At 52.8% G+C, this 14,795-nt stretch overlaps 7 protein-coding genes across 7 annotated transcripts; 5 read left to right on the plus strand and 2 right to left on the minus strand.

Annotated features, from left to right (window-relative positions):
• Window positions 1–500: 500 nt before the first annotated feature.
• Window positions 501–1,747, plus strand: C7974DRAFT_404973 (uncharacterized protein). Its single transcript, XM_046143006.1, has 4 exons — window positions 501–794; window positions 881–947; window positions 999–1,430; window positions 1,483–1,747. The coding sequence occupies exons 1-4, from the start codon at window positions 545–547 to the stop codon at window positions 1,661–1,663; spliced, it is 930 nt and encodes a 309-aa protein (XP_045991663.1). The 5' UTR covers window positions 501–544; the 3' UTR covers window positions 1,664–1,747.
• A 245-nt stretch (window positions 1,748–1,992) lies between these two features.
• C7974DRAFT_404974 (gluconolactonase precursor) lies at window positions 1,993–3,288 on the plus strand. The gene has a single exon (XM_046143007.1). It carries the CDS (start codon window positions 2,058–2,060, stop codon window positions 3,201–3,203), a length of 1,146 nt encoding a protein of 381 aa, XP_045991664.1. The 5' UTR covers window positions 1,993–2,057; the 3' UTR covers window positions 3,204–3,288.
• A 3-nt stretch (window positions 3,289–3,291) lies between these two features.
• On the minus strand, window positions 3,292–4,557 carry C7974DRAFT_345572 (uncharacterized protein). Its single transcript, XM_046139355.1, has 3 exons — window positions 4,311–4,557; window positions 3,944–4,257; window positions 3,292–3,848 (listed from the first exon to the last, which is right to left on the minus strand). The coding sequence occupies exons 1-3, from the start codon at window positions 4,393–4,395 to the stop codon at window positions 3,429–3,431; spliced, it is 819 nt and encodes a 272-aa protein (XP_045991665.1). The 5' UTR covers window positions 4,396–4,557; the 3' UTR covers window positions 3,292–3,428.
• Window positions 4,558–4,864: 307 nt separating this feature from the next.
• Window positions 4,865–6,011, plus strand: C7974DRAFT_321923 (alcohol dehydrogenase; the record flags this gene model as incomplete). Its single annotated transcript, XM_046138825.1, has 3 exons — window positions 4,865–5,061; window positions 5,126–5,498; window positions 5,568–6,011. The coding sequence occupies 3 exons, from the start codon at window positions 4,865–4,867 to the stop codon at window positions 6,009–6,011; spliced, it is 1,014 nt and encodes a 337-aa protein (XP_045991666.1).
• A 764-nt stretch (window positions 6,012–6,775) lies between these two features.
• Window positions 6,776–8,501, minus strand: C7974DRAFT_298337 (general substrate transporter; the record flags this gene model as incomplete). Its single annotated transcript, XM_046137696.1, has 4 exons — window positions 6,776–6,897; window positions 6,957–7,052; window positions 7,109–8,338; window positions 8,387–8,501. Coding segments are annotated over 4 exons (1,563 nt in total), but the record flags the coding sequence as incomplete, so codon positions are not given.
• A 720-nt stretch (window positions 8,502–9,221) lies between these two features.
• On the plus strand, window positions 9,222–10,128 carry C7974DRAFT_444431 (uncharacterized protein; the record flags this gene model as incomplete). Its single annotated transcript, XM_046145499.1, has 3 exons — window positions 9,222–9,849; window positions 9,905–9,993; window positions 10,045–10,128. The coding sequence occupies 3 exons, from the start codon at window positions 9,222–9,224 to the stop codon at window positions 10,126–10,128; spliced, it is 801 nt and encodes a 266-aa protein (XP_045991668.1).
• Window positions 10,129–14,247: 4,119 nt separating this feature from the next.
• Window positions 14,248–14,685, plus strand: C7974DRAFT_281163 (uncharacterized protein; the record flags this gene model as incomplete). Its single annotated transcript, XM_046137591.1, has 1 exon — window positions 14,248–14,685. A coding segment is annotated over one exon (438 nt), but the record flags the coding sequence as incomplete, so codon positions are not given.
• Window positions 14,686–14,795: the final 110 nt, after the last annotated feature.

Genomic DNA, 14,795 nt, shown 5'->3' on the forward strand with positions numbered 1-14,795 from the left:
CGGAGGAGCGAGCAGCTATAGAGGAACGCAAGGCTAAAAGAAAGCGCCAGAAGCAAGCTCGCGACGCTGAAAAAGCTCTATAATTATCCCAAAGAGGCAATCGCAAGACTTCAAAAGCTTCTACAGTCAAACAGAAGCCTGCGCGTCGTGCTGTGGGTGCTCGTAGTCATCCCAAGCCTGCGACGCCTCCTCCACCACGCGCTACTGTCACTACCCGCAGTGGCCGCACCGCCACAAAATATAAGTAGATTTGTATAAGAAAGTTTGTCGCATAGGTCTATAGAACACTCCGTCAAGATATCTCACGATAATAACTATTGTGTGTGGCTGTACAGCCTCATTTTTGTTGTTGCAGTGTAGGCTCGGAGCGTGCATTGGTTGAATCCGTGCATTGGGTGCACGGACACGGTAGTGGCACCTCTGTGCCCCGACGCGAGGGCACGTACGCTGCACGTCGGCGGTAGTCTAGCCATGCCATGCTGCCTCTGGGAAGCTAACATGGTCACCCAGAGACCCCGTCTTACCAACGTAGCTTGAATCGCCCATGCCCTACCATCTGAGGACCTCAACACGATCAATGAAGTACGCAGCAATCTTCCCCCGCGAACGCGCGGTGCATGGTAGCCTTGTGTCTGCCAGACGCGTGCACACAATGGTCGCTCGACCCACGCTGCCCATATTCTCGCTCGCCAACAAGACTGCGGTCATCTCGGGTGGCGCTAGAGGCTTGGGGCTGGCCATGAGCCGATCGCTGGTCCTGAGTGGTTCCAACCTCGCCATCATCGACCTTCACAGTAAAGCATCCACCTAAGCCTATGACACGACGTAGAACTATCAGCAAGAAGAGACGTCGTGTGCTGACATGCTATCCCGATTGCAGAACAGGACGCTGCTGAACGAGCCATCGACATTGCGCACGAGTTTCGGCAACTACACCCAGGCCAGCCGTAAGCTACGAAACACAAGAGTGGTTGTGCGCACGTTGATCAAGTTTGCAGGGTGCCTCACATCACAGTTCATTACGCCGATGTGGCAAAGCAGGCCGAAGTCGACAGGTCGATCCGCGACGTGCTCAATGAGCACCATGAGATTTCGAATCTGATCACCTGCGCTGGATATTGCCAGAACATAGAGGCCATCAGTATGACGCCTGAACAAATCAAGGCCATGCTCAGCGTCAATCTGGAGGGCACCTTCTATTGTGCTACCGCTGTTGCCAAGCACCTGATGGCGTCGAGAAAGCCTGGGAACATGATCTTCACCGGAAGCATCAGCGGCAGTATCGTGAATGTACCTCAGCCCCAGGCTATGTACAACTCCAGTAAAGCAGCAGTACGGCATCTGGCAGCCAGCTTGGCTGTCGAATGGGCGAGTCACTCTATTCGCGTCAACTGCCTGAGTCCTGGCTACATGATCACCGAGCAGGCAATGTGCGTTACCAACTAAACACAACAATGCATCGAGACAGCTGACGGATAGTAGGAAGGCACCAATTCTGGCAGAAACCCCAGGCTTAAAGGCAGTGTGGGAGGCCAAGATTCCTCAGGGTCGAATGGGCCCGCCTGAGGAACTGATGGGTACGGTAGCGTTCCTGGCATCGGATGCTTCCAGCTACATCACGGGGCAGGAGATCAAAGTAGATGGGGGCTACACCGTGTGTTAGTGCTTACTCCTGATATGTCGCGGGAGCTAGATCATGCAGTCGCACAATGCAACTCAAGAATGGAAACCGACTAGCCTCATTGAAGACCGCATGCGTCCTGACACGAGATAAAACTTCAACCACAATGCTGCCGCAGCCTCACGGCTAGTGGTTCCGAGTAGTGATATAAGTCGTGCGGCAAACGAAGATTGCCAAGATCAGCTGATGCCAGAGTACCTAGTGAGCTAATCAAACCGTTTGATAAATATCGGTTTATTCTGACCCCGCCTCAGTCTCACCATGTTCGACGCACATTCTTCCCTCACTCCCCCCCCCCCCCCCCCCCCCCCGCGTATTTTAGCAGATCATAACGCAGTGTTGCCATCTTGCCCTCTCTGTCTTTGCCAGCGCAGTCATGGTATCGTCTACAGATAGTAGCATTTACGAATACCCTGCACAACTCGCGTGCAAAAAGCATGGCTATTTTGCAACTGCGCCGGCGGAATCGATACTCGAGCGAAAGGCTGCTTTTTTGATACACGACCGCCGTTTTTCCAAAATCCTCGGCGACAGCCCAATTCTTAGTGTTACTGTCGAGGATCCAATTCGGCCCTTTGCTCATGAGGCAGGTGTCTATATTCCAGCCACTGGCGATGTCTTCATCACAAGCAGCCACCTCGTCAAAGATGGAGAGAAGCACGTTCAGATCTCTCGCGTATTCCCGAGCCACGGAAAAGCGAGCGATATCAATGGCATGCACCAACTTGGCCATGGTATGGAACTTGTGCATCCTGAGCCAAACATCATAATGGCGAACGGCGGCGTGAACTACCGGGATGGTGTGCTTTTTTGTGAACAAGGAAATCTCACCGAACCTGGTGGCCTGACTTACATGGATGGCCATCGCAACTCCACGACTGGAGAGTACACTACTACGAACCTACTCTCCAGCTACTATGGCCGCTGGTTCAATTCCGTCAATGATATTGTGGTGCACGCCAATGGCAGCATCTGGTTCACCGATCCGCCGTATGGGTATGAACAGGGCATTCGTCCCGTTCCGCAGCTTCCTGCTCAGACATATCGCTTCGATCCATCTACTGGTAATGTAAGAGCGGTGGAAGACAGCCTGAAGAAACCAAACGGCCTGTGCTTCTCGCCGGATCAGAGAGTCATGTACATTACGGATACCGCGGGCGTTCGAGGAGCCACGACGTGCCCGGGTGTGTACTCCCGCACGGGGGCAGCTTCCGTCTACGCCTTTGACGTTGTGACGAGGAGCGGTGGCCAGTTTCTCACCAACAAGAGGCTATTCGCCTTTGCAGACCGGGGCATTCCGGACGGCATCGAGTGCGATCGGGCGGGCAACGTCTACAGCGGATGCGGGGACGGTGTGCACGTTTGGGCAGCCGATGGAACGCTGATTGGGAAGATTGTCATACCAGGCGGATGCGCCAATTTCTGTTTCGGGCAGGCAGGAGAGCTCTTCCTGCTCAACGAGCGGCAGATATGGAGAGTGCAATTAGCGGTCACGGTACGTGGCGACTTGCTAGGATTGTGAGTCGTTAATGGTAGACTCCTCTGCCGAAGGAGTTCTACGTAGCATATTCAACAGTCATCTTTGCAATCGGAAAGAGTAGATGGAGTTTGATTCGTTTGATACACATGAAATAGGAGCATTGAGGCTCTAGATAGGGCTGTGCTCTACGCATTCCCGTCATGCCCTTTGGTGAAACATACGCATCAACCCACGAGCCAATACTAGGGATTGGTGACATGGACCACTTTAGCAGATGCCGATGACGCCGTTGACGGGAATGTCGATGCTCGTTGTGTAGCTCGCCGCATCACTGAGCAGATAGACGTATGCACCGCCGAGTTCCTGCACCTCAGCCAGCCTTGGGATTCCCCGGTAGTACTTCAGTTGCGTCTCCCAGTCGGCTTGCTTCTCGACCCAGTATGTCATGGCCGTCTTGACCAGACCAGGCGACACGGAGTTGACTCGGATGCCCTTGGTCGCCCACTCCATCGCCAGCGTGTGCGTCATATTCCGAACGCCGCCCTTGGAGGCGCCATACGGGGCCGAGGGAACCACTTTGTTCGGGCCATAGCTAGCCATGGAGGCGGTGAAGACGATGCTACCCTTGACATCCTGCTTGATGAATGCTCTTGCGGCGACGCGGGCAGTATAAAAGGCCCCGAATAGCTGGCGGATATGTTGTTAGTATTTATATCGATGGCTATTGCGCTGTGTCAAGAGCGAGGTAGACGTCAAGTAAGACCGGACCAAGTACGACTCACGTTGACAGCAAAGAGCTGCTCGACCTCTGACTTGGTAAAGTCCAGCGCGCCCTTGTGATTTGTCCGCCCGGCATTCACGACCACGCCATGCAGCGCTCCAGCTTGCTCCAACACGCTGTCGACGGCTTGCTGGATGCTCTCTTCGTCCGTGACGTCGGCCTTGAGGGCAAACAGGCGGTCCGGGTAGACGTTGGCAATGGTCTTGAAGTCGTCACCGACTTCGTCCGCATAGTCTATGCTGAAGACCTTACCTGCGCCGTTGGCAAGGCAGCACTCGGCAATGCCGAGTCCGATCCCGCGATTGGCACCAGTGACTGAAACGACTGGGTCAGCTACGAGCTCGCGAAAGCGTACGGGCAGGACGTACTTGCTATCACTTTGCCCTCAAGCGTGATTTGCATCTGAACGGGGACATGGTCAACCGCTGCGGCTGTGTTGTTGACAGAGCCCATGGTCGTTCGAGGGAGCGAAGATGTCGTAACAATAAAAGGAGAGGTGCGACAGATACCGCCAGCGCCGCTCGACACACATCGCCTCCTTTAACTGGAAATCTACCACGCATGGGCGACGCGACGCAGCGCCCTGCTCTCAGAGTCTGCTCTGCGTTGAGAGTCTCGTGACGCGCACGTCCATCTTGCCGCGTCTGCCCCATCCCTCTAGCTGCGCGCAAACGGGCTGCTTGAGCCCCCGGCTCGAGGGCTTTCGGGCCGAATTGTCAAGTGGAACACAACACGACCACGATCATGATCACCGCCAAGGAGGCGCGGATGACAGGTTGGAGGACGCTTCAAGAGCCTATATGTTCGGACGCCGCGCGCGGTCATTGCTTCTTCTCGCCTTGCAGAATGAGCATCGCAAGTTCATCTCGAAAAAGCAATACCAATCATGCATGCTTTCATGTCTACTGCCTACATGCCACGCATGCTTCTGCGTGGCATTGCCAAGACCCAACTCGCTCGCACCCCTTCGCGCAGCATTTCGCAGAAAACCTACACGCTGAACAACGGTACTAAGCTGCCTGCGATTGGCTTCGGTACGTTCCAGGACAAGGAGCAGCAGGAAAGTGCAGTGTACAACGCGCTTAATGCCGGTGTCAAGCATATCGACACGGCCAAAGTGTAAGCGCTCTGTGCCGTGCGGAAGCGCTCAACGGGCTACGTCAACTTACGCAATGTTCAACAGCTACGATACCGAAGATTTCATAGGCAGAGCGATCCGCAAAGCTGGCGTGCCACGCAACGACTTGTTCCTCACGACCAAACTGTGGTGCAATGACTTCCATCCCGACGACGTCGAGCCTGCGCTCGATGAAGCCCTAGCCAAACTGGACACCCCATTCATCGATCTGTTTCTCATGCACTACCCTTGCACCTTTAAGAGGGGTTCTGAGCGCTTCCCCAAGGGCGAAGACGGCGTGATGCAGATGGGCGACACCACCTACGTAGACACGTGGAAGGCTATGGAGCAGCTCGTGAACAAGGGAAAGGCAAAAGCCATTGGAGTGTCCAACTTCAGCAAGAGCGAAGTACAAGGCCTTCTCGACAACGGTTCCATGGTAGGGGCACCCTCCCTCATTTGTGGTGTCTCACGCTACGATCCATTACTGACAACGTAAAACACCTAGGTCCCTGCTGTGCACCAAATGGAGCTTCACCCATACCTTCAGCAGAAGAATTTCGTGGAGTGGCAGAAGTCCAAGGGCATTCACATGATGCAGTTCAGCCCGCTCGGTAACCAGAATAACTTCTACCGTGACATTTACTGGGCGTCAGGCAAGGCCGACAGCATTCGTCTGATCGATGAGCCTATACTAAAGGAAGTCGGCGACAAGTACGGTAAGAGCCCCGCCCAAGTTGCGCTGGCGTGGGGTCTCGCGCACGGCCGTTCCGTGATACCCAAGAGCGTCATCGATTGGCAGATCAAAGAGAACCTCGAGAGCGATTTTTCCCTTGACATCGAGGATATGGAGAAGATTGGCACCCTGGACAAGAAGCTCCGGTTCAACGACCCGAGCTCCGCATACAACTGGAAGTTGTATAGCGACCTTGAAGGTGCGTGGTCGACATGATCTACTCGCTGCAACACACGCCTTGTACCTGGCTTATGCCGAGACTTACCAATGAGTGGCTGGCTTCGTGTTGCGATCGACCAGGCGCTTGTACTCTACGCGGCGAGGCGTGATTCAATGAGGTCTTGCAATGTACCGGCCGTCGCCATCATGTGCGTGTGCTAGCTATTTGATGGTTAGTGATGGTTAATATTGCTTTTCTTCAGGATCAACGACCTGTGAGGGATGTGTGTGTATTTTCAAGAAAGACAAATTAAATACTTCCTTCTGACCCGGACTTACTCTGATAGCAGACATGCGCAATTGCACTTGAGGCTTTACCCGCAGTTCTGTCGAAGAGCGGCCAGTCTCCATAACTACCTAGTCTATACAAGGATCATGGTCGTTCTTTCAACACCATGTAAGGTCTTCAGAACAAGGTCGAGGGGACATTTGGTTCACAACGAACAAGAACAAATCTGACATTCATGCTAAGTAGAACGCTAAAACTGCAGTTAAACGGACTAAATAGGATGATTCAATTTCTCATGCTAGCCAGACACTTGCTGATTCATTTCCACGCAATAAGCAAACTGCAATACCTCGCTGGCCGCTGTTGGCAACGAGCTAGCTGTCCCGCGTTGGAAGCACCTCCACCGGTGTGTCGCGCTAAGATGCTAGAGCTGTCAAGCTCAAACGACCTCAATGTGAGAGTGAGAGCTACCGGCTTTCGGCTCGAGTCCAGTCGACTTCTCGTGATGTGCGTTAGTGATAGCATTCATCGCCTGCTCCTCCTTGAGCTCCGCAAACCTCTTCTCGGCAGACCAGGTCCACGGCTCGTCAGCAGCGAACAACAGGTCCATCTCTTCGAGAGTCCTCTGGTTGGCCTCAGGGTAGAATGCCCACACTGTGTCATCTAGCGTTAGCCATTGTCGGTGTTACAGTATGTTGGGCGTTCAGTCTCACCGATTGGAATGCTGATGACATTGACGACTGCGAATATGTAGAACATTTTCTCGTTGATCGCATTCACAATGTACGGCAGGACTAGTGTCAACGTGCCTGTCGCCGCATGTTAGTCTTGATGTGATCTTGCGCAAGCAGGGTATACAGCTTACCGTTCCCAATAGACCAGCCGACAACGCCCCAGGCCATGCCTTTTGCTCGCACATGCAGAGGGAAGATCTCGGCTGGGTACAGCCACGGAACTGTCAGCCAGGTGGCGCCAAAGATAAAGGTGTAGACAAAGACCATAGAAGCCGCGGCCGCACCCCACTGATTGGCGACATTGATTTTACCGGCCGCTCTGGCGTCCAAACCGCCGCGAGAAAGCCCGCCGCAAAGGAACATGGCGATCCCTTGACCAGTGGAGCCGTAGAACAGCGTCCAACGACGACCAATCCTGTCGATGGTGACAACGCATATAATGGTTGAGAACATGTAGAAGATATTGTTCACGCCCGCCACCCACTGCGTCTTGTCCACTCCAAAGCCAGCGATGGAGAAGATGGTGGGACCGTACATAGTAACGCCTGCGATACCGGTCCAGCACTGCAGGATCTGAAGCCAGACGACGAGTTGTACGCGACGTGCATTATGCAGCTTGTCGCACTTGCGCCCCAGGAACATCGAGAGGTGCGACGTTCCTTCGGCTGATTTCTCAAGCTCGACCACGGCTTTGATGCCTTCGAGTTCGGCTCGGGCGATGCCAGCATCGGCACCTTCCGTGCCCCGCACGCGCTCCAAGATGTACAATGCCTCATCATTCCTACCGACTTTGCAGAGCCAGCGAGGAGACTCGGGAAAGGCCCAGCAGAACGCGACCAGGCACAACAAGGGGGCGATCTGGAAGGCAATGGGAAACCGCCAGCGGAAGGCCGGATACCCGTTGTCGATGAACTTGACAGCATACGCGAGCCAATAAGCCACAACGACACCAAAGATGTTGAGTGTGAACTCCATGGCGATGAAGGTCCCTCGAGACATGTGGTCAGACAGCTCAGAAGCCCACGCAGGAACAATTCCATTAAGGATGCCAGTGCCGATACCGTTCACAAGTCGAGATCCGATCATCCAGTTGCTGTTCTGTGCTGAACATTGCAGCACTGCGCCGAATATTCCCCAGACAGCACCCAGAGCAATCGTACTGATCCTGCCGAACTTGTCGCCGAACCAGCCGCCGAACATGCAGCCGACAAGGGTACCAAGGTAGAAGACGGACATGATGCCACCCTGTAGAAGCGAATCAGTCACAACGATGCTGCCATCAGGATTGACGTGGCCAAAGTCCATCAGATTGACGTAGTTGGGACTCTGATTGACGCCGCCCATCATACCCTGATCGTATCCTGTAGCAGCGTCAGTGTGGGTCGCTTCCAGGTGGTGTGGTGACTGACCAAAGAAGAAAATGGACATGCCTGCCAGGCAGTTGATCGCGATGAGGAGACTGCGCTTCTGCAGCTTCGCGCGTACCATCCAGGCACGGGTCTGGTCGAAGGTCAAGAGCCCCATTGTGCTTGCACAGTGCCGGTCTTGGATCACAAGAAACAATGATGTTTTGTCGTTATTGAAGCGAAGATGAGGAAAAGCCTACGCTCTGCGGGGTGTGGGGTATGGGGTAAGCGTGTGTGGGGATCAGATGGGAAGTTTATATAAGACTAGCACGAGCGCAGTAGCGTGTCATCGACAGTTCTCAGTCAAGTCATGGTCCAGACGGCACTACATCGTCGGCGCAGACAGTATCGGCGGAGCCCCACGTCTCGAGGGCGTGTCGGCCAATGTCTCGGCGCACAAGCTGGCTTGAAACTAGCTTGTAGAGGCGACTCACGTGCGGGGCCCCGGAGTCTTGCTAACATGATTGACACCTTTACTTCCGATTCTCTGATCGATGTATATTTATCGGCGCAAGCTTCGGCAGAAGGGTCGAAAGTGCCCGAGCTTTGCCCCCAGAACGAGGGACCGCGTGCAGGAAATATAGTGTGTCTCCACGCGTTCCTTGTCGAGGCGATGGACTTCACGGCCACGCTCGTGTCGAGAAGTTCCACCAGGTTTGCATGTTTTCCGAATGCGTGCACACGCATGTGAGATCTGCAACAGATACATGAAAGTCACCTGTAGCTCGCTCAGGTCTTGTTTTCTGCTTCAGATTCACACACACCTTGACCATAGTCGCACTCGTGCGAGAAACTGCCTCGTCGCTTGCTTCTCGACCAGGCCAGACATAACCTCAACATGCCTCTATTCCAACCAGACCTTGATACTCCCGTCCTCCAGCAGTTCTCCCTAAAGAACAAGATCGCTTTAATCACCAGAGGCTCTCGCGGGATCGGCCGTCAGATCGTGCAAGGATTCGCCGAGGCGGAAGCTGATGTGGCTTTCACTTACAATACATCGACCGATGCGGACGCCACTGCTGCCTCCATCGCTGGGCGGACGGGTGTGAGAGTCAAGGCGTATCACGCAGACGTCATTAAGCGGGTGGAGCTCGCAGAGACTATTGCACAGATTGCAGCGTCTTTCGGTAATGGTCGGATTGATATCGTCGTCGCCAACGCAGGGGTCTGTCAGAATGTGCCTTCACTGGACTACGACCACGAAAGCTGGAACTTTATCAACAGCGTCAACTACGACGGTGCCATGTGGACAGCGCTAGCTGCGGGCCGTCTGTTCAAGAAGCAAGGCCGCGGTACTCTGATCATCACTGCATCTGTCAGTGCCAGCCTGGTCAACACCCCACAGACTCAGGCAGCGTACAACGCCTCCAAGGCGGCTGTGCTGCAGCTCGCAAAGAGTCTTGCCGTCGAATGGGTGGACTTCGCACGCGTGAACTGCGTGTCTCCTGGATACATGATGACTGAAAGTACGTTGATTGCCATCCAACCTATAATGTATAAGAACTGACGTTGAGCGCTTAGTGTTGACAGGACAACCCAAAGAGTTGCTGGATACATGGATCTCTCAGATTCCGGCAGGACGCATCTGTCAGCCTGAAGAGCTCCGAGGGGTAAGAAGAAGCCTATACTATGTCTGATCATGCCGCTAAACATCGCATCAGCTCTATACCTTTTTGGCTAGCGATGCTGCCTGTTACTTGACTGGGTCGAACATTGTCATCGACGGGGGGCTTACTCTGCCGTAGTCCATGTTTTCTAATTGATGTTGTGGTGACAGGGCCGAAGGCATGATTGCTAGCATGCAACAGTTATATAGTTACTTCTACAATATATGAAACCGCGTAGAGTGTGAGACAGTAAAATACTTACATATTATAGAGTTTTTATAAGCCTATTAGTATCTATACTAATCTATATAACGTATCTCACGGAAGGTCTCTAAGGCAACTCTTCACCACTAACGCGTTGGAAAGCAGTTAACACGCGATAACGTACCTCACGGGTATGTCGGTCAGACGGATACCGTGCCCGTGCCCGTGCCTACCACCGTCGCGTGCCGACCGAAAACCACCCCAACGACCACGACAGAAATGAGGCTATGGAGCCACACACAATAGATAATATTGCAAGATGTTGTAGTCGAGTAGTAAAAATGCCTATCTTAGCAATCTGTACTACCTAAATTTACCTGGTAACTTGACGTTGCGGCTACGCGACGTGGTGATGGGTGGTGGGCTTGGGGCCCGTTTTAGGGCTTCTGCACTACCTATATGTCACGGCGTACAGTGCCGTGGTAATGGACAATGGAAAGACTGCGCTGTATTGCTGTCTAGCTAGGAGAGTGCAATATATACCTGTCCTGAGACCACCTAAGCTAGGGTCGTCTGCCGTGAGTAGATGGTCCGACTGACACCCAATTGATGCCGCAACACTATAGCACCACCATAAGGTTTTTGAAGCTTGGTAACTAGTATAGGTGCTTTTGAGTTTCTCTTCTTGCCTCTTTGGGACAGTTTTATAGCTTTAGCAGCGTCACGAGCTTCTTTTTGACGCTGTTTCTCAGCCACCTCTTCGACCTTGGCAGCTGCTCTCCTACCCCTTTCCCTTTCTCGTGCCTCACGCTTTTCCCGACGTACTTTCTCGTTGTATAGCTTATTAGCATGCCTTAGCTCAGCCATCTCGACTTTTCTGAGTTCTTCCTCCCTTAATTCTTACTCCTTAATCACCTCGCGTTTGCGAGCTTCTTCAACTTTGTGAGGAGACCAAAACACTGCTCCACCGTGGCACTCCTGACTCTGCTGGAGATCCAGGGGCTTACTCTTCTTCTTGTCCCTGACCTCCTCGTGAAGGAGTTGGTTTCGAACCGAGATGTGGTGCAGCGATCTGTCGATCTTTTTGAGCTCTCTACTACTTGTATCCTTGGCAGTCTTCTTGAGAAGAGACTTTATTTTGAGATATTCTGTAGCTGAAAGTACTGAGGATTCATTACTGTCGCTCTCAAGTATATCAGAGGTACTATGGTTGAATCGTTAGAGGATAACGTTGGGTTGGAGGGGTTGGTTGGTTGGTTGGTATTCATTTTACGTCTGTTGATGAGGATGAAGTCCATCATCTCGCCTCCCGAAGAGCGTATACGACGTGCTAAGCTATGGGATTACAGTGCTGCCACTACCTTAGAAAGCATTTCTTGCCTGCGCGGGTATTGCTACCATTTCAGAACTACAGCTCACCGTCCAATTGGGGAGACTGAGCAATTTGTGTACATTAGGGTGGATCCCTCGTGTGTATTCAGAAGCAGAGAGGTGCCGGAGAAATGGGAGAGAGGGAGAGGGAGAGTCAGAAGGAGAGCAAGGAAAGAGTACGTTTGTTTGCTGCTGTCGCAGCACAGCGTGAGCTACCGGGGGCAGACCTTGGTGTAGTACTGTGTGAGTTGGAGAAAGGCTTCGAAAGCCTCTGGGTCCCCAATCAGCGCAGCAGTATACGCTAGGCCATCATTCCGGCTGGACGGTGGTATAGGCGGTCGAAGTGGCCATCGGCCAAAAGCTCCTATGGTCTTGCGGCAGAGCGCAAGGTGCTCAGGCGTCTTGTCGCGTCTGCATGAGCAGGTGAGTGTTGCATCGTCGTGACTGAACTTTCGGTGGTACCACGCGAAGTCGCCGTGCATAGATCGGATAGAGAGCAGTTTAGCCAGGGTGGCTCTTGGTAGGTCTAACTCAGGAAGTCTGCTGTTTAGTGAGTAGCCTAGGTCCTATCTTTTGTACCATTTTGAGAGCTTCGCCCTCCTTTCAGACCACTAGGTTTGTTGTATGTGTTGTAGTGTCTTGCGGGCCACTGACTTAATGCCTGAGAGTGTAGGCATAGCAGCCTTTCCAGTAGGGAGTGGCGGGTAATGGGCTTCTAGGGCTGCCAGCCTATCTGCCGCTTCGTTTCCTTCAATGCCTAGGTGCCCAGGGGCCCATTTGATAGAGACGTCGTGGGTCTCCATAGCGCCGTGACACTCCAGGAAGGCCCATTGAGAGGTAGGGGATGCGCTGCCCTTCAGGCACCATATGACGGAGGTGCTGTCTATGCACAGCCAGATTCGGCGAGTGCGGAGCGCTGGTTGTCTTATAGTGTGCTGGAGGCCCCTCCATGCGCCTACTGCTTCCGCGTCAAAGACGTGTGAGATAGGGTGAAGCGACCCGCGTCCAGTATGAAGTTGTTTTCCGTCCTGGTACACTGCAAAGCCGTAGGTAACCCGCTTTTCTCCTTCCTTTGTGTACTGCTCAGAGCCATCTGAGAAGACGGTCACGTCTGAAGGTGGCAGGTGGGCCCACCATTGTTTGAAGGCCTTCGCTGCGGTCTCTTTGTCTATGCCCATCGTTGGGTCTGTTTGGCAGCCGGGCGAGTAGTGGGGGGCTGTCAGGATCGTCCTAGGTATCTCAGGTAGAAGAGATCCTAGGTACTGGACTTTGGTCCGCACTCGTTGCAGCTTTCCAGCTGTCCTGCCTATGCTCATCCTGATAGCTGTCATACGGCCGGCAAGTGGGTGTTCTGCATCTATAGTGCGTAGATGTGTTGCAAAGCGGAGTTTGGCTTCTTGGGGTTGGAGGGGTATTATACCCGTGGCTTCGAATAACCTTAATATCAACTTAGGATGAAAGGTATTACTCTAGGCCTTCCAGAACATGTGGAAGAAGTCGCTCTTCTTAATAACTGATAGGCCTTGGCCATGGTGGAGGTAGGTTGTAAGCTCTTTTGAGTACGCGGTTGAGAGAGGCTTGAACATCACCACATCGAGCGGCTGCAACGTCTGGATTAAATATGGAAGATGTATAGCCAGGAGAATCTTGTTCTCATCGCAGCGGTTGGTAAACTCCATCGATACGCGAGATCTTTGGCTGTCCAGTATAAGTAGGCGGTACCTTCTTCGAGCTTTCTCCTTGGTATAGCGATCAAACACCTGTTCAAGCCACGCGAGGGCTATACTGTTGTTGGACCACCCTGTAAGTGATGAGGTAACAAAGGCAGAGTGTACCCCTGACTTGATTTCCTCTACCCACCGTGACTGGATGGTGTAGTTAGAGGACTCGTATGAGACCAGGTGGTTACACTGATCCATCACCACAAATTCAAGCTATAACTGTTACCCAGTCTTGGCTGCTATCTTGAAGTGCTTCTCTAACCTCCTTCCTCTCCCATATCTGCCTGTTAGACGTGTGATTGGTCCTGGTAGTGATACCAATCATAAAGCCCTTCTCATCCATATTGTATATATCGCGGGGTTCAACCTCATACTGGGCGACCTTCTGCTGCAGGAGGTTGAAGTAGAGCTCATGTTTAGAGTAGTAATCGGCCCTGTGGCGGTTGGAGCCCATGCCGGTTGAGTAATGAGAGATGAGATGAATCGAGTAACCCAGCCAAAGTTTGGTTGTTGCCACAGCGGGATTACTTCTCGTGCAAATGACAAGAAATACGCTTTGCAAAGAAAGTTAAGAACAAAAAGCCAGATCTGCTCTGCCTATGGTACCTATATATGCCGTGCATTTTGTGAATGCCCAACAAGCCCGCCTCTGCTCCTAACACGCTTCTTTCTATATTCATGCTGCAGCCTATATGTACGCCTTACCTCAAGAAGAAAAATGGACGGTCGGAACTCTTACGGTCTACGTATATCTCTACTAAGCGGCGATTATGGTTTATCACGATCAGTGCGCGAAACACCTCCTCTCTCTCTGCATATCTGCAGATGCCATTCCTTGTCAACAGGCTCATCTCCTACGTCGCGGTTGAATCGTGGCGAATCTGCCAAATCTGCGACCATACAGATATAATCTCCGATCACTCCATTTTTCGCTTCCCAGCCGTTGTTTCAGAATATCGAATCACCGAACTACGCGTTTCGGCATTCTTTGTATATGCAGCAACTGGATCATAACCATGTCTACCCGCCTACATTTCCAATCAAAGAGCCTCTTCTTTGGTACCCAGTGACCACTCAGTTTTACTTCAAACCGCGGCGTATACCAGGGCATCGTACTGCGGCATCGGCTGCTTCACCTGCTGATGAGCGATCGAACGAAACCAGCTACCCGTGTCCAGTAGCCAAACAATTCCGTTGCATTGGTTACTTTTCGGCCCCCGGACATGCAAATCGACACGCCAAGAGGCACACTGGCACGAAGGATGCATACTGTCCGGAATGCAATAAAGTGTTCACTCGAAAGGACAACATAGAGCAACACCGTCGTACCCATTGGCGAGGCCGCAAGCCGAGAAGTGGTACAAATACTGTAAGAATGCCAAAGCCTGCAGCAAAACGCACGAACCTGTCCTGACTCCAGTCCACTATGCCAATTGCGTCGTCCACGAACATCGGCTCCACCTGTTCCATGAGGGCAAAAACTTCATGGCGCTTATTGGCCAGCCCTTT

This window comes from Boeremia exigua (genome assembly GCF_020726555.1).
Source record: "Boeremia exigua strain MPI-SDFR-AT-0100 chromosome Unknown C7974scaffold_14, whole genome shotgun sequence".
In the NCBI taxonomy this organism is placed as follows: Eukaryota; Fungi; Ascomycota; class Dothideomycetes; order Pleosporales; family Didymellaceae; genus Boeremia; species Boeremia exigua.